The 19,251-nt window shown below is 38.3% G+C and overlaps 1 protein-coding gene and 1 long non-coding RNA gene across 2 annotated transcripts in view; both read right to left on the reverse strand.

Annotated features, from left to right (window-relative positions):
- The window catches only part of LOC148268588 (trans-resveratrol di-O-methyltransferase-like), a 31,265-nt gene extending 12,020 nt beyond the window's left edge, over positions 1-19,245 (reverse strand). The window contains exon 1 of the mRNA XM_088216705.1: positions 19,088-19,245. Coding sequence (XP_088072831.1) covers positions 19,088-19,208 — 121 coding nt within the window. The 5' untranslated portion in view covers positions 19,209-19,245. The remainder of the gene's footprint in view (positions 1-19,087) is intronic.
- Positions 16,903-19,081, reverse strand: LOC110809775 (uncharacterized). Its single transcript, XR_015818076.1, has 2 exons — positions 17,148-19,081; positions 16,903-16,974 (listed from the first exon to the last, which is right to left on the reverse strand). It is a non-coding gene; the product is annotated as an uncharacterized LOC110809775 (long non-coding RNA).
- Positions 19,246-19,251: the final 6 nt, after the last annotated feature.

Here is a 19,251-nt window from a genome sequence, read left to right on the forward strand (position 1 = left end):
TTCTAAATTTATTTATTTCAATTGACATGATGTACCATTAAAATTAATTACTTCAATTAGATAGTTATGTAAAATTACTAATTAAATACAACTAACAAGGTATATATTCTTTTCAAAAAAGGACATATTAATATTCCGGATAGTAATTGTAAATCAAATTTTTACATTAATTAATATAATAATAATGATCATAAATTAATGTTGATATGGTTTGAGTCTTGGAGATATTTGTCTACATTTTGGGAAATAGTTTATGTTTATGTTAGTATATATTTTATATATATCTTGAGGATATTTTTTATTTATTCTATGAAATATGTAATGTATATTCTAATAGATATTTTATGAATACTTTGGAGATATTTTTTATTTATCTTAGGGAATATGTGATATATATCCTGAATATCTTAGGGTTTTTATTTATCCTAGGGATATTTTTTTATTTTTTATTTACTGGAGATATACTATATTAATTAATCATAGTAGAAAATCTTCTTACCAGTCCTATCCGTAAATATAAGCACACTACCGAACTACGTTAAATTTTATGTAATTCTTTTGTTTTGTTTTTTATTTTGTTGTGATTGTATGTCATTTAGGGATTAATTTCTCCAACAATTGATATCTTAATTTTTTTTCATTTTCCTGTTTCTTTTTAAAATTTAAGAATTTGAGTACGCTGAAATGTCTTTTTCTGACATAGAAAAAAAGTCAATGGTAAAGATGATGACGAGATATATTATACCACTTTTGACCAACAAAAAGTGAAACTAAAACAAATTATGATAATCAAAACACTTAGGGTATTGAATGTGTTGTCATTTAGAATCCTTTGTTAGCTCTTCTTTAAAGAGAAGTAAACATAAATATATTAGTTACTTTTATTTTCCTGGTGAACCAAAAAAATAGAAATTATATACTAAATTTCAAATTAAGATGCAGTAATTTGTTTTAAATTTTTGCTACTACTTTGATAAATATATTTAAAATTTTCACTTTATAATTATTGACATCTCAAGTAAAAAAAAAATTATTTAGTTCAATAGTTAATGCATAATTTGAAAATATTTTAGAACCTAGATGATTTTGCTATATTGATGTGCCTAAACTAATAATATGCTAAGTTACTACCGCTCAACTTAGAAAAATTGATAGTTCTATTTGTGGTTATTATGATCATATTATTGCAGCTAGCCTCATTAGAAGTAGTATAAACTAGGTTATGGGATTTATATGCAACTTGAATATTTCCAAATTGATGGTGGCTAAAGTTCTAGAGGTCTTTGAGGATCTCAAGTTTGCATGGCATAAAGGTATATAAATTTTTATTACTGAGGTCGATTTTTTATATGTTAAGCAATTTCTTACCAATATGATAGAGGTTTCTTTCTCTTCACATCTAAAGAGGTTTAGTTCGTTTTACTTCTTAGCTTTAATTGCAATATTCAGATCTCGCATATCTTTAGAGAAGAAAATTCATATACCAATTATCTTGCATATTAAACTCACAAGTCCATTAAGAGCTATAGAGAATTAATTCATGCTCCTAATTATCTCCTTTTCTGCAACTACTTAAATCACTATGACATTATTTAGGCACATCCAATTGGAAATGACCCTTTTATGATGAGTTGTTTGATTTGTTCCCCTTGGTGGCAAACAAAACAAAAAGTAGAATATTAAGTGCTTATTTCCCTATATTCTTATGTTTGTTTTTATTGTAAAAATTAATAGATAAAGTGTCATTTTTCTAAATTTATTTATTTCAATTGACATGATATACCATTAAAATTAGTTACTTCAATTAGATAGTTATGTAAAATTACTAATTAAATGTAACACCCTAAATTAATTTTTTATAATTTAGGATTTTATTATAAATATAATTTCTTAATTTTTTAATTTTTTAAAATTTTAATTTCGAGTAAAAATGAAGTAAACAATTTTGGAGAAAATGGGTGAAAATTTTTGTTTTGGCGGTATTTTTGAAAGAAAAATCAGAAACTAGGGATCAAAATAAAATTTAGAGAAGTTTCGCCACGTCAGACGCCCGGTCAGCAGGCCCAATGAATCAGGACGTGTTAGAACGTTGACGCAGTGGCGCGCAGGAGGCGATGGGGCCGATCTGCATGCCCGCGATCAAAGGACCTAGATCTGTTCCCGCGTACACAGACAGCCCAGATGCGTTCCCTCTCCAAACGTGATCGGACGGTCAAATTTGAATACGATGGATGGTCCAGATTAGATCGTGATGGACAGTGCATATTGGATCGCGATGAACAGCTCAGATTCACTCCCCATTTAATCGCGATTGGACGGTTCAGATCAAATGCGATGGACAGTCCATATCAAAAGCATACGGATATAAATAACCCCCATCTACACCAAATCCTAACTCTAGCCACCAGACCCCTTCGCTGGAGAAGAAGACTCGGCTGCCAGGAAAGAGACCGTCGCCACCCGCCATCGCACTGGAGCTCTTTTCGACCGTCAAAAAAAGTAAAAATTTCCCCTTTTGCTCGAAATTCAATTTTAAACACACTCATGACCAAATTAGAGCAAAAGGATTGGCCGATTGGCCGAAAAATGTGGACAAAGCCCGACAGCGCCGTCGTAGGGAATTCTACAAAATGCATCTAATGAGGCCCTTCCCCATTCCTGTTCTGCGTGATTTTTTCACCGTTATGATCACCATTTCCTTCTCTACAGGTTGACTGAAATAAAACACCCAACTGCAACGTGAGCCATGGAGTCACCGCACCGGAGAGCTTTGCAGTCGGTGAGTTTTGATTTTTAGTATTTTTTTAACCAACCGAGACTCCTCAACATATTTTCTTGCAGGGATCGATGCGAAATCAGTCAAATTTGGCCAAAAAGGTTGAAAACAACCGATTTAAGGCAGACTGCCACCGTGGGCGGCGGCGCTGTTGCATGAGCACGGTGGCTCAATTCTAAAATTGGCCAAAATGGGCCCTAAGACTGATTTTGGATTTATTTAGGATATTTGTTGGTACTTATAGCGTGTTTTAATTGCCGAAGGAAAATTCAGGGAACTTGGGAATCTCCTGTAGCGCAGTGAACAACTTAGCTTTCCGAGTACCAAATTAAGTAAGAATCTCTCATCCTATCCTCTGTTATGGAATTGAAGTTTAATTTTAAATAATGTAGTATTTTGTGAAACTTAAAAAAATATTTATAATTAATTATGTGCTACTAATGGAGCCATAATCGAAAATTATTCTCTGTTGATTTCTGTTAATTTATGTTACAGTCTAAATGCATGATAGTATCTAATTTATCAATTTTATAGTTTGAATGCATGTATTGTTACCTTATGTGACAACTGTTAAATTGGAAAACTGAGATATGATTGCACTCCCTGAAGTATATTTGTTTGTTTATGTGATTACGGTTGATTTGAAAAATGAAGACTAAAGAAAAACGGCAAAATTGTGTGATTAAGTGAATGGATGAAATGGCAGTCTTGCTGTATATCCTGAGATATGGTGGACGGATCGTGTACAATAGAAAACCCTACCGTGAACGTTGTCTCATACTGGATGGGGTATCGAGACTTGGTAATTTGGTGCTCATACCGGTCTGGGTATGGGGACAGCCCTTTAATTGAGAATGTTGAAGGAAAGGGTTCACACATAACGGAAACATCCCTATGAACTCCCATGGATACTAGTAAGCCGATAAAAGGAAAGATTGTCATTTGATTTATTGAATATGGATTTATAATGTGTTCCTGTCACTAATTGCATATGAAATCATGATAAGTGCTATACTATTATCTTTATAGGTTGCTTTTATAAATCTCACTGCGGTAAGTGGATGGTAAATGGTTTTATTTTTAATAAATGTATTGGTTTAAATTAAGTACTCCATTAGTTGTTTTGATTTTCTACCAACCTTCATTTCTGTGTCGGTGATATAGTATGATATTCTTACTGGGCTAGTGTAGCTCATCCTTTATTTAACTATTTTATATCAAGAAGACCAGGATCCAGAGCCTGATCCGTAAGAGGGTTGCGAGTAGAATGCTACTTTTCTTTATTTTCTATTCATTTCCTTATTTCTTTGTATTTCTTTCAAAATGGTGAATTCTGGAACACTAATTAGTACTTTAGGTTACTGTGTAAGGAATGTAAACCTTAAATATTTAATTCACTTCGGCACTTTAACTATCATTTATTTTCTTTGAATATTTTCGAAATCATTACAGTTGGTATCAGAGCTGTGTTCCTCGGACCCATTCCTTATACAAAACCCTTAGAAAATACCGAAAATAATGAATTATCACTCAACTTTTTCTTGTGAAATACAGGTACAAATAGATGAGGAGAGGAAGACCCCCACTAAACCGAGCAGCCTGGGAGGGTTTGCTTAGAGAGGATGTTGACCAATTATTTGAGATGGTGGAAAGACTTATTGCTGCCCAGCAGGCCCGGAAAGAAAGGAGGGAGCTACCTAACCCTCCCTCGTTACCACAGTTGCAGCGGGAGGATCCCAAGCCACCCCGTTATGACCCTGCTCCTCCACAATACCATCCGGTACCACTACAGTATGATCCGGTACCCCAGCCACTGTGTTACCCGACACCACCACAGAAATTCATAATGAAATGTATATTAAAAATATCAAATGCAGAAGCGAAGTCAAAATTTGAATAACATCCCTTACACTAAAACCAAAAACGTGCTCACAAAATATAAAAGATCAAACTACCTAAAGGAAAAACTTGAAAGTAAAAGCTACAAATATAGCTATGGAGTCTTTAGGCATCCCCTTCGTCGTCCTCCTGCGGAACTGGCTCAGGAACAAGGTCTTCCTTATCTGAAATGATTAAATAAGGAATGAGCTACACTAGCCCAGTAAAGACATCACGATATCTCACCGTCACGGAGGTAAAGATGGGTAGAAAACACAAAAAGACTAATGGAGCATAATTTACAACAAAACCTTTTATCAATAATAAAACCTTTACCATTCACTTACCTCGGTGAAATTCATAAGTCAATATACGAAAACAATAACATCATCATCATCATGAAATCATATATATAAACTGTATAACGTAATACCTATCAAGCCTTTCATAATACAATCGTTACACAACATATTTTTTCCTCTTTTACCAGCCCACTAGTATCCATAGGGATCCATAGGGGTCCCGCTACCCGTTAACCCTTAACACTTGAAATCATATTCTGGGGCCGTCCCCATACCCCGTCCGGTATGGGCGCCAAAACTATAAACCTCATTACCCCGTCCGGTATGAGGGTGAAACGGGCCGTCCCCATACCCCGTCCGGTATGGGCGCCAAAACACATAAGTTCTCCATACCCCGTCCGGTATGGGAGACCACAATCCCGGTAGGTTTCCCTACGGACCCGGTCCGTCCACCATCTCCCAGGATATCTAGTCAGGCTGACCACATTATACAATTACTCATTTACATAATCTTTCATTCTCTCTTTCCGTCAGTCAGCATTATCAATCCACATACAAACAAGCAAAACGATAATTTATGCCAAATAGACAACATACAGTATCAATATCCCAGTCATTCAATCCATAATCGATAAAACAGTAAAAATATGCACACGAAACTATAAAATGAAAACATCCAACCTCATGCTGCATTTAAAACTGTAAAACAGGCCAAATAACAGTTAACCGACAAACACACTAGACTCGGGCTCCATTAGCGACCTTAAGCAATTTCACACATTCGTTGATTCATGAAATACCGTTTTATCATTTATTGAACTTTAAAACCGTGATAGGAAATAGGGTGAGGGGTCCTTACTCGTTTCGGGGTCCCAACACGGCTTCACAGTGCGCTTGCAGGCTGTCCCTAATTTTCCCTGAATTTTTCCCAGGGAACTGAAACGCACTACTGGTACCTGCACGTGTTCCAAAAAATCTCAAATTAGGCCCAGGGCCCCTTTCGGCCAATATCGCAACTCCGGCACGGCGGCTCTGCCGTGCTCCGGCGACGGCGCCGCCGCTTGCGACGGCGGTTCACCTCGGGTTGGCCGTTGCCGGCCGAATTCGGCCACACTCGCATTGGTTCCTGCGATAAAACAACCCTACGGCCCTCGGGGGGCCAAAAATTTACGGAAAATTGAAGCTTACCGGCGGCGATGCTCTCGGGTGCGGTGGCTCTCCGGTGAAGTTCGTGTTTTGGTGATTCAGCTCCGATCAACCTGCAGAGAAAAGAATGGTGATCACGGTGATATAAAAATTGCATTAAACGGAGGACGGGAAGGGCCTCATCGGAGGCAAAAACCGAGAAGGGGCAAGGCGGCGCCGCTGGCTTTTGGCCGTGTTTTTCAGCCGTTTGGCCGGGATTTTGTCTCCGATTTGGCCACTGGGGAAATCAGCGTGGAAAAATGAGTCGGGGGTATGAAATTTACCTCGATCGGCGGTCGAAAATCCCTCCGGTGCGGCGGCGGGTGGCGGCGGCCGGCTTCTGGTTCGTCTTCTCCGGCTAGGGTTTGGGGTCTGGTGTGGGGGTCTTATTTATACCCTTTTGCCTTTTGATCTCAGCCGTCCATTTTGATTTAATCTGGGCCGTCCGTTTTTGATTAAATCTGGGCCGTCCGTGCAATTAAATCTGGGCCATCCGTGCGCGCGATTGATCTGGACCGTCCGATCGCGCGCACGCGGATCGCCAACGTGGCCCGTCCCCGGTCGACGTGATTTTACCACGTGGCAGGTCCTGGTTGGCCAGGACTGCTGACTGGGTCTGCTAACGTGGCGCGCGCGTTTTTTTTTTTTTTTTTTTTTTCTTCTTCCATTTCCCGGGCGCTACAGTGTTGGTCTGTTATTGTTTGATCTAATTTCCAGTTTTAAATGCAGTATGATGTCTGATGTTTTTATTTTATAGTTTCGTGTGCATATATCACTGTTTTATTGATTATGGGTTGAATGACTGAGAACCCAATGTTGTGTGTTGTCTTGTTTGGCATAAACTACTGGTTTGCATGTTTGTGTGTGATTTGATGATGGTGACTGAGGAAAAAAGGAATCAAAGGTTACGTGAATTGATAAATGGATAATGTGGACAGAGACTAGATATCTTGGGAGATGGTGGACGGACCGGGTCCGTAGGGAACCCTACCGGGAATGTGATCTCTCATACCGGACGGGGTATGGGGACGGCCCGTTTCACCCTCATACCGGACGGGGTATTGAGGTTCATGGTTTTGGTGCCCATACCGGACGGGGTGTGGGGACGGCTCTGGAATCGGGTTATAAATGTTAAGGGTTCACGGGTAGCGGGACCCCTATGGATCCCCATGGACACTAGTAGGCTGGTAAATGAGGAAAATGTGTTGTTTAATGATTGAAATGCAAAGGCGTGGTAAGTATTATGTTATACAGTTCATATGCTTTCATGATGATGATAATGTTATTGCTTTCATATGTTGTTTTATGGATCTCACCGAGGTAAATGAACAGTAAAGGTTTTTATATTAATAAACGAGTTTATTATAAATTATGCTCCATTGGTCTTTTTTGTATTTTCTACCCACCTTTACCTCCGTGGCGGTGAGATAGTGTGATATCTTTACTGGGCTGGTGTAGCTCATTCTTTATTTAACCATTTCAGATCAGGAAGACGTTGTTCCCGAGCCCGTTCCGCAGGAAGACGGCGAAGGGGACGCCTAAAGACTCCGTAGTTATATTTATAGTTCTTATTTTCAAGTATCTCTTTTAGTTAGTTTTTTCTTTTATATTTTGAGCACGTTTTTGATTTTTGTGTAAGGGATGTTAATCAAAATTTTATTACACTTCCATATTTGATATTTTTAATACACATATTTCATTCTAAATTTCCGGGGCCGTTACAGTTGAGGTGGAGGAACTAATAAAACAGATAACTGAACTGCAGGATAGTGGATTCATCTGACATAGTGTGTCCCCTTGGAGTGTCGGAGTCACATTTGCAAGAAAGGCTGATGGGCGTTGAGGTTATGTATTGATTGTAGAGGTCTGAACAGGGTCACGATTAAGAGCAAGTATCCTCTCCCCAAGATTGACGACCTCTTCGATCAGTTGCAGGGTGCCCAGGTTTTCTGTAAAATAAACTTACGTTCAGGTTACCATCAGGTAAAAATCAGGGCAGAAGACATTCCCAAGACAGCCTTTCGAACCAGGTACAGACACTAAATGTTCCTGGTCATGCCATTTGGACTAACCAATGCTCCAGCCATCTTCATGGACTTGATAAACAGGATTTTTAAACAATTCTTGGATCAATTTGTCATTTTGTTCATTGATGACATCTTGGTTTATTCAAAAAGCAGAGAGGAACACGCTCACCATCTAACTCAAGTTTTGCAGGTTCTTAGAGAAAAGATACTATATGCAAAGTTGAGTAAGTGTAGGTTCTGGCTTGAGCAGAATACCTTCCTGGGACACATCATATCAAAGGATGGAGTGTTAGTGAACCCCGAAAAGGTGGAAGCTGTGCTCGGCTGAAAAAATTAACATCAGTTAAGGAGATCTGTAGCTTTCTAGGGATGACAGGTTATTACCGCAGGTTTGTGGAAGGATTTTCTAGTCTAGTTGGTCCCCTGACTCAGCTCACAAAGAAGAATGTCAAGTTTGAGTGGAACGAGAACTGTGAAAGAAGTTTTTCAGAACTAAAGAAGCAATTGACTACTGCACCTGTGTTGGCCTTACCGAGTGGATTGCGTGGATATACAGTTTACAGTGATGCCTCCCACCTAGTTTTGGGTTGTGTTTTAATGCAGCATGGGAAGGTCATAGCCTATGGTCCAGACAATTGAAGAGTCATGAGAAAAACTATCCCACCAATGACTTAGAGCTTGCCGCAATTATACATGTCTTAAAGAGTTGGCGCCATTATTTGTATGGGGAGACCTTTCAAATCTATACCGATCACAAGAGTTTAAAACACATATTCACTCAAAAGAATCTCAACATGCATCAAAGAATATGGATAGAACTTCTCAAGGACTATGATTGCGATACCTTGTATCACCCGGGTAAGGGCAACGTGGTAACCGATGCGCTCAGCAGGAAAAGTGCAGGTACATTAGACCATTTGATGGTTTTAGAATACAAACAGATAGGGGCCGCACAGCAGGTACAGCTTCAGGACTTGAAAAGAGTCACATGTTTAGGCCACCTAACTGTTCAGCCTGAGTTAATCCAGAGAATAGAGGAAGTTCAGTCTACCAACTCCACCTTAGCAGCCCTCAAGAAAGATGCAGAAGATAGAGTTAATCAGGAATTCTGAGTCTCCATCGATGGGTTGCTCAAATTCCAGGACAGAGTGTGTGTTCTAGGTGACAGTGAGTTAAGAAGGGACATTATGACAGAGATCCATAGCTCAAAGTTTGTCATGCATCCCGGAAGTACTAAGATGTACTAAAGTATGCGACCCCAATTTTGTGGAACGAGATGAAAAGAGATATAGCTGACTTTACTTTTAAGTATTTGGTATGTCAGCAGGTCAAGGAAGAGCATTAATGCCCAGGTGGGCTACTTCAGCCATTACTAATCCCGGAATGGAAGTAGGAACATATCACTATGGACTTCATGACAGGATTATCTAAGGCACGCTCAGGACATGATGCAATCTGGGTAATTGTTGACCAACTTACCAAGTCTTCCCACTTCTTGGACATCAGGATGACCGATTCCTTGGACAAGTTGGCAAGAATGTATATCCAGAAAGTAGTCAGATTACATGGAGTGTCAGTGACAGTAGTGTTTGACAGGGACCCTAGGTTCACTTCTCGATTTTGGTCTAACCTTCAGCAAGCCATGGAAATAAAATTTTCCTTTAGTACTACATTCCACCCTCAGACCGACGGGCAATCAGAAAGGACAATCCGCATACTTGAGGATATACTTCGAGCTTGTATTCTTGACTTCGGGGGCCATTGGGATGACCATCTACCCGTGATAGAGTTCCTCTACAACAACAGATACCAAACAAGTATTGGTATGGCTCCGTATGAGGTGTTATATGAGCGCCCATGCAGATCTCCGATTTGTTGGGAGGAAGTGGGTGATAGAAAACTTTTCGGCCCAGATCTGGTAGAGAAGACTACATCCAAAATAGTTAAGATCAAGAAAAATATTCAGACAACTCAAAGTAGGTAGAAGAGTTATGCGAACACTCAGAGGAGAGATTTGGAATTTGAGAAAGGCGATCGGGTGTTCCTTTAATGTCACTCCTTTTAAGGGAATTAGTAGGTTCGACAAGAGAGAGAAACTGAATCCCTGATTTATTGGACCATTCGAAATCTTAGACAAAATGGGGATTGTTGCCTACAGACTGGCACTCCCTCCAGAACTTTCTAGGGTCCATAATGTGTTTCACGTGTCCATACTACGCAAGTACAACCCAGACCCCTCTCACGTCTTGGCCCACGAGCCTCTTTCACTCTAGGAGGATCTGTTCTACAAAGAAGTACTGGTCGATATTATGGACTGAAAGAGCAGATTACTCCACAACCGAAAAATTCCTTTTGTTAAGGTCCTATGGCAGAATCACATACTGAGAGAGGCCACATGGGAGCTAGAATCAGACTTCAGAGCCAAATATCCCCAGCTGTTTGATTGAGAGTGAGAGAGACAAATTTGAGTGACCAAATTTCTTTTAAGGGGGGAGAGTTGTAACATCCTAAATAAATTTTTTATAATTTAAGATTTTATTATAAATATAATTTCTTAATTTTTCAATTTTTTAATTTTAATTTAGAGTAAAAATGAAGTAAAATTGATGGAGGATTAAATTGAAAATAATTTTGGAGAAAAGAGGTGAAAATTTGGGTTATGGGGGTATTTTTGAAAGAAATCCGATGCCCGATCAGCAGGCCCGATGAATCAGGACGTGCCACGTGGCAGCAGATGCTAATGCGGTGCTACCCGGGAGGCCACGCGGACGATCCACGTGCCTGCGATCGAACGACTAAGATCTATTCCCGTGTGCACAGATGGCCCATATGCGTTCTCTCCCCAAACGTAATCGGACAGTCAGATCTGAATGCGACGAACGACCCAGATTAGATCACAATAGACGGCCCGGATTGGATCGCGATGAATGATCCAGATTCACTCCCTATTTAATTGCGATTGGACGATTCAGATCAAACAGAATGGACAGTCCAGATCATAAGCGAACGGATATAAATAACCCCCATCCATACCAAACCCTAACCCTAGCCACCAGACCCCCTCGCCAGAGAAGAAGATCCGACTACTGGGAAGAGACTGCCGCCACCTGTCGCCGCACCAAAGCTTTTTTCGACTACCAAAAAAGGTAAAAAATTTCCCCTTTTGCTCAAAATTCAATTTTAAACACACTCATGACCAAATCAGAGTAAAAGGATTTGCCGATTAACCGAAAAATATGGGCAAAGCCCGCGATGCTGCCGAAGAGAATTCCACAAAATGCCTCTAATGAGGCCCTTCTCGATTCTCATTTTGCACGATTTTTCTACCGTTGTGATTATCATTTCCTTCTTTACAGGTTGACCAGAATAAAACACTCAACCACAACGTGAGTCGGAAGATCCGTCGCACCAGAGAGTCTCGCTGCCGGTGAGTTTTAGGCTTTTGTATTTTTTGGGCCAACTGAGGCCCCTTAACATATTTTCTCTTATGGATCGATGTAAAATCAGCCAAAAATAGCTGAAAATAGCTGACCCGAGGCAGACTGCCTCCGTGAACAGCACCGCCGTCGGTTGAGCACGGCGAAGCCGCCATGCTGAAATTCTGAAATTGGCCAAAATGGGCCCTGAGACTGAATTTGGATTTGTTTAGGACATTTATAGATACTTATAGCGCATTTTGATTCCCGAAAAAAAATTCAGGGAACCCGAAAACTGCCTGTAGGCGCAGTGAACAGCTTAATTTTTCGAGCACCAAATTGAATAAGAATCCTTCATCCTATCCTCTGTTATGGAATTAAAGTTTAATTTTAAATAATACAGTATTTTGTGAAATTTAAAAAATATCTATAATTAATTACGTGTTATTAATGGACTCAAAATAAAAAATTGTTCTCTGTTGATTTATGTTGATTATGTTATAGTCTAAATACATAATAGTATTAGATTTATCAATTAAATAGTTTGAATGCATGTATTGCTACCTTATGTGACTATCGTTAAATTAGAAAACTGAGATATGATTTCATTCCCTTATGCATGTTTGTTTGTTTATGTGATTACGGTTGAGTTAGAAAATGAAAACTAAAGAAAAAGGTAAAATTGTATGATTAAGTGAATGGATGAAACGACAGCCTTATTGTATATCCTAGGAGATGATGGACGGACCGGGTACAATAGGGAACCCTACCGTGAATGTTGTATCATACTGGACGAGGTATCGAAACTTGGTAATTTGGTGCTTATATTGGATGGGGTATGGGGACGGCCCGTTTCACTCTCATATTGGACGGTGTATTGAGGTTTAGTGGTTTGACGCTCATACCGGACAGAGTATGGGGACGACCCTTTAATTGAGAATGTTGAAGGAAATTGTTCACCTGTAGCGGAGATATCCCTATGAACCCCCAAGGATATCAGTAGGCCGATAAAAGGAAAGATTGTTGTTTGATTTATTGAATATGGATTTATAATGTGTGTCTGTCACCAATTACATATGAAATCATGATAAGTGCTATATTATTGTCTCTATAGGTTGTTTTTATAAATCTCGCTGCGGTAAGTGGATGGTAAACGGTTTTATTTTTAATAAATGTATTAGTTTAAATTAAGTGCTCCATTAGTTGTTTTGAATTTCTACCAACCTTCATTTCTATATTGGCGATATAGTGTGATATTTTTATTGGATTAGTGTAGTTCATCCCTTATTTAACCATTTCAGATCAAGAGGACTAGGATCCAGAGCCTCATCTACAAGAGGGTTGCGAGTAGAATGCTAATTTTCTTTATTTTCCGTTCATTTTCTTATTTCTTTGTATTTCTTTCAAAAAGGTGAATTCCGAAACACCAGTTGTACTTTACATTATTTTGTAAGAAATGTAAACCTTGAACATTTAATTCGCTTCTGCACTTTAACTATTATTTATTTTATTTGAATATTTCTGAGGTTGTTACATTAAATACAATTAAAAGAGTATATATTTTTCCGAAAAAAGAACATATTAATATTTGGGAGAGTAATCGTAAATCAAATTTTTGTACTAGTTAATATAATAATAATGATCATAAATTGATGTTGATATAGTTTGAATTTTGGAGATACATATCTATATTTTGATAAATAATTTATGTTTATGTTAGTATATTATATATATAGAGAGGATATTTTTTATTTATTCTATGAAATATGTGATGTAAATTTTAATGGATATTTTATGAATATTTGAAGATATTTTTTATTTATCTTTGGGAATATGTGATATGTATCCTAAATATTTTAGAGTAGCGATATTTTTTTATTTTTTTATTTATTGAAGATATATTCTTCGTTTCTCTTCCTCCGATTTGCCCATAAGGGTACTCGGAATAGAATTTTGAGTGGGTAGGAGGAAATTTTACATTTTTTGGTGGTCGGCGGTCAAATTTTCACCTATTCTTCCCAAAATTATTTTTAATTTTGTCCATAATTCATTTTTTCTCAAAAATTAAAGCAAATTAAGATAAAATAAATTTTTTAATTATTTATGTATATTTCATAACTCGTAAAATTATTTCAGACCAATTTTTAGGCCCAAGTGTTACAATTTCTCCCTATATATATGTAAACATGTTATCACTTACTTTTAATATAATTTCGTTGCCAGGAGGAATTGCTTCAAACATATCTCCTCCAATATATTTCAAGTTGTGGGTGGATTGCAAACCATCAACTACATGTGGTAGATCAAAAACCTTAAACTCTGACTTCTAGAACTGATGGGCCAAACCTTTACTGAAATTACCAGTGCCACCTCCAACATCAACTAATTTCTTTAACCCGTCGAATACACCTTTACAACTATTAATTATAGTTGTTGTAACTAAATGAGAATCACATGCCATAGCTTCATTAAACAATGGTTAACTTTGGGTTCACAGGCAGTATAGTCCCATAATGTGATCCCATGTACTGTAAAAAATGGAGTTTGATCATCATTTTGGAACCAAGTGCTGAAATGGGGCCAAGGGTTCATTAAGATAGGATCAAATATTGCAAACAAATACGGTCTAATACTAAAGGGATTGTTTTTGAGGAGCAACTGGGAGGAAGTTGTAAGAACATATCCTTCTTCTAACTCATTTGGACTTATTTTTTCCTTCTTGAAGAAACCAGAGTTAATCAATATACGCATTAAGCGATGGATACCATTTGCTTTTGAAGGGTTGATTGGTAGAGCAGAAATAAGTTGTTGATCTGTGATGGGTTTAGCATGGTTATGAATGATATCTGGTATACCTAATTCAACAGTGCATTTATGACAAGTAGAGTGTATGAAATTGAAGATATGATTCTACACATTGGCCTGAGCCTTTAGTAGATGATTTATATCTATATTTTCCACATTTGTGGAACTCATCTCTTGCATTTTTTTATTTGTTTCAAGTTTATGTATATTATCTCTCCCTATATATAGAGGTAGATTTAAACCTACCACATTGATTTTTTTCTAATTTCTAGTCAATGTTTAAAAATTTTTAAACATTCATAGATCTCCAAAGTTTAATTCACACTTAAACAACACTCTGATTATACATTTGTACAAAGGTTAAACTCTTCTTTAAAGTAAGAGTCTTATGACAAATAAAAGTTTGTAATGAAGTAATTAATCATTAAAATCCTTAGAACAATGTGAGTACTTACTTATTTCTCTAAGCTTAAAATACTATTTGATGAACTGTTAAATTATAAATTGATCCCTAGTTCTATTTGTGCTGGCTTGAAGACTGTGGTTAAAATATCAACAACGTGATTGGGTGATGAAATTTTTTATAAGAGTAAATGAGTCCTCACGTGTTGACTACTAACTCATAATATACTCATCTCGCGTTAATCTCGACCGTCCGATCACATTTAAAGAGAAAATAAATATAGAATGTTCATCGCGATTTGATCTCAACCATCCGATCGCGTTTAAAGAGAGAATGAATCTGAACCGTTCATCGCATTTAATTACGATTATACAATCATGTCTGAGGAGGGAATGAATTTGGACCCTAGCCGTAAGCCTCCTACCGGAGAAGAAAAATCAATCACCGGAGAAAAGAGCCAACTGTCGACTGTTACCGCGCCAGAACCACCTCCGACCGTAAAAAAAGGTAAAGATTCTCCTATCTACTAAGAATTTGATTCTGAACACCCCTATGGCCAAATTGGAGTAAAGAAAATGACAGGTGAACCGAAAATTGCAGGCAAATCTAGGCATTGCTGCCGCAAGCAAAACCTGCAATTGCCTCCGATGAGCCCCTTCTCGTTTTCCGTTTAGTACTATTTTTTCACCGTTCTATTTTCTATAGGTTGACCGAAAAAATACACCCAACCACGCAAGTGAGCCGGCAGAGCCGCCGTACTGAAAAATTATGGCATCGGTAGGTTTCTATTTTTTGATATTTTTCGGCTAACCGAGACCCCCAATGTGTTTTCTTATAGGAATGGGTATAAAACTGGCCGAAAAATAGATAAAGTGTCATTTTTTTAAATTTATTCATATTTCAATTGACGTGATATACCATTAAAATTAATTATTTCAATTAGATAGTTATGTAAAATTAAATACAATTAAAAGAGTATATATATCTTTTTTCAAAAAACGGACATATTACTATTCAGAATAGTAATCGTAAATCAAATTTTTGTATTAGTTAATATAATAATATTGATCGTAAATCAATGAACACAATTACTTGATAAACCTTAAATTTCTTTACTATTCTGTTTTAGTTTTCTAGAATGATGACTAATATAATAAACATGCAATGGTTTTGGCCACACCGGAGATCATCCACTTATTTACTTATAGAATTATTTACTTTTCTTGTGGACTACTTTCAAGATTTATTCTTTTGATGGGTTTTACCTTTAAAAAATATTAATGGATTATAATATACATATCTAATTTGAACAATCTCAAACTATCTCATAAGCTAGTTTAATTAAAAATATGTATATAAACAATTTCTTTTTGTTTCTATATTGTGATTGGTTACTATATTAATTAAATATTAGATTGTGCTCAACCATTCAATAAATCTAGAATGCTAACTAATCTCGATTTGAAATATTTATATATAATACATAAATGTATATATATAATACATATATGCTGCATGTTGTTGTCTCCTACTCCGTTTGTTACTGAAAATAAAAATTGACGCCAAAGAGAAAAGGTAAAGGAAACGAATTATTTGTACTGAAATAACATTTTCCCTAACATATATATATATATATATATATATATATATATACTTGTCTACCTTAAGATTATTGGATGTGAAATATTTAACAAAATAAAAAAAAAATACAACTATTGAACAAATAACCGCATTAGCTTTCGTGCTCGACTTTCTTTCGACCAACAGTGAAAATATATATATATGCACATACTTATTTATATATAAATTACATCAACTAAAAGTTTATATATGGTCGGATTAGGTGGCAATACAAAATAAGATCTTAATAAAAATACACAAAACACACAGTATAATTCAAACTCACACTTTCATAATATAAATAAGTAAATTTTAAAGATATAACTCGATAACTGATCTTGTACCTAATATGGGAATAATCTTATAATGGTTGAATCCAGCAAGAACGAAGAGTTTAGCCCATTCTTCCTCTGTTCTCTCCTTTCCAGGGAAGTTGGTCATCATCACCATGTCAAACAAGAGTTGTGTTTGAATGAACTCTATATCTTCCTTTTGCTTCTCCATGATAATATCTATTATTATCACCTTGCCACTTCTTTCACCACTTCTTATAATTGACTCTCTACAATGTTCAAGTATTTTTTTACAATCTTCATCATTCCAGTCGTGTAATACCCACTGCATGTATAAATATAAATGTATATTTATTGCAATATATATATAATTATAAGTTGACTATGCGTATTAAATGAAAAAATAATTATATTTTTATATGACTAGCATATTATTACTTACTTTTAATATAATCCCGTCAGCAGAAGGAATCGTTTCAAACATGTCTCCTCCAAGATATTTCAAGTTGTGGGTAGACTGCAAGCCATCGATTACATGTGGAAGATCAAAAACTGTGAACTCTAAGTCTGGAAACTGAGCTGTTGGTGTGGTGTGTGTGTGTAGAGAATTTTGTGCAGGTGCGGCGTCGGCAATGGCGCGACGGAGTGGAGCAGTGAAGGTAGGCCGTAAACGTGGGGTTGTCCCGCGCGCTCACGGAGGTGATCGGGGAAGGAATGGAAAGTATGGCAGTGTTGGAGGCGTGTGGGGAGCCGTGGGGAAGGATGGGGGTGGTGCGGGTAGAACAGAGTGAGGAGGATGTGAGAGAATAATCTAGGAGGCGCGGGTGGGATAAAAACTCAAGAGAACAGAAGAGGTGTGTGCGTGGTGTGTGCGTGGGTGAGGATGTGGAGGGAGTCGCTAATAGGCGGTGATGTGTTTCCCCGAAATGCACGGTGGTGAGGGCATGTATGTGGTGTGAAACGGTGCAAGCTGAGAGGTTAATCGCCCTAGGTAGGCAAAAGTGTATAGGAACCGGGAGGAGGCAGGAGGATGGGGGAGGTAGCGGGTAGGGGGCAGTGGGAGAGGGAAGGGAGCTGGAAGGTACGGCAGTGAGGACTAGGAAACCGGATTTGAGGGGGATTGGATGGGAGAAGGGGAGTAATGTGGTCAGTAGGAGTTAGCAAGTTAGAACGCTTGGGACTAGCATGGTATAAGGAGAGATGGGAGCATGCGGTTTGGGAGGGGGAATTGGGAGGCCGTTGGTAGGGGAGGGTGGAGTTGCCGATGTTGGTGGAGCAGGGAGGGGATATGCATGTGAGTGTGGCCTAGCAAGGCCGAGAGGGGTAGAAGGGTGCATGAGTCACGGATGGTGGTGACGGGAGGTGAAAATGTTGTGTGTGTGCGTGGCCCAACGAGGTCGAGAGATGGAGGAGTGAGTATGAGTCGTCGATGTTGGTGACGCGAGACGATGGTATTTGTGTGTGTGTGTGTGGCCTCTTTAGGTCGAGAGGTGGAGGATTGAGCATGAGTCGCCGATGTTGGTGACGCGAGACGATGGTATTTGTGTGTGTGTGTGGCCTCTTTAGGTCGAGAGGTGGAGGATTGAGCATGAGTCGCCGATGTTGGTGACGCGAGACGATGGTATTTGTGTGTGTGTGTGGCCTCTTTAGGTCGAGAGGTGGAGGATTGAGCATGAGTCGCCGATGTTGGTGACGCGAGACGATGGTATTTGTGTGCGTGTGTGGCCTCTTTAGGTCGAGAGGTGGAGGATTGAGCATGAGTCGCCGATGTTGGTGACGCGAGACGATAGTATTTGTGTGTGTGTGTGGCCTCTTTAGGTCGAGAGGTGGAGGATTGAGCATGAGTCGCCGATGTTGGTGACGCGAGGCGATGGTATTCGTGTGTGTGTGTGGCCTCTTTGGGTCGAGAGGTGGAGGAGTGAGTGTGAGTCGCCGATGTTGGTGACGCGGAATAATGGTGTGTGGGTGGGTGCGTGGCCTATTAGGTCGAGAGGTGGAGATATGGGTATGAGTCGCCGATATTGGTGACGTGGAATGAAGGTGGTTGGTCAGGGTTTGCAGCGATAACTTGGTGGAGTAAGAACGGAATTGGGATCCGAGCGGCTGGTAACGGAGCCCCGTCGGTAGTGCCATAGGGCACAAGTTTTGTTTGTGATTTAAAATAGTTTGAAAGGATGGTTTAGTCTGGATATTGAATATCTAGGAATGTTTGATATTGTATTACTATGTGTTGTAGAGGTGGAGATGTATGTACAATTGATTTGGAAAATGGAAGGTGGACCAATTTCTCTTGTGCATGGTTGGAATAATATGGATTTCGGTATTGTGTTGTATGAGTGCTTTATCGTACACCGTTAAGGAAAAAAAAAAACGGGGTGTTACATAATTCAACAGCACACTTAAGAGAAGCAGAATGCATGAAGTTGAAGATGTTATTCCAAACATTAGCCTGAGCTTTTAGTAGCTCATTTCTATCTACTTTCTCCCTGCTGGTGGAATTCATAATTTATATTCTTCTATCTATTGCAAGTTTATATAAATTTGCT

The sequence above is a fragment of the Carica papaya genome, chromosome 3 (assembly GCF_054855325.1).
Source record: "Carica papaya isolate Zhongbai chromosome 3, ASM5485532v1, whole genome shotgun sequence".
Taxonomy (NCBI): domain Eukaryota; kingdom Viridiplantae; phylum Streptophyta; class Magnoliopsida; order Brassicales; family Caricaceae; genus Carica; species Carica papaya.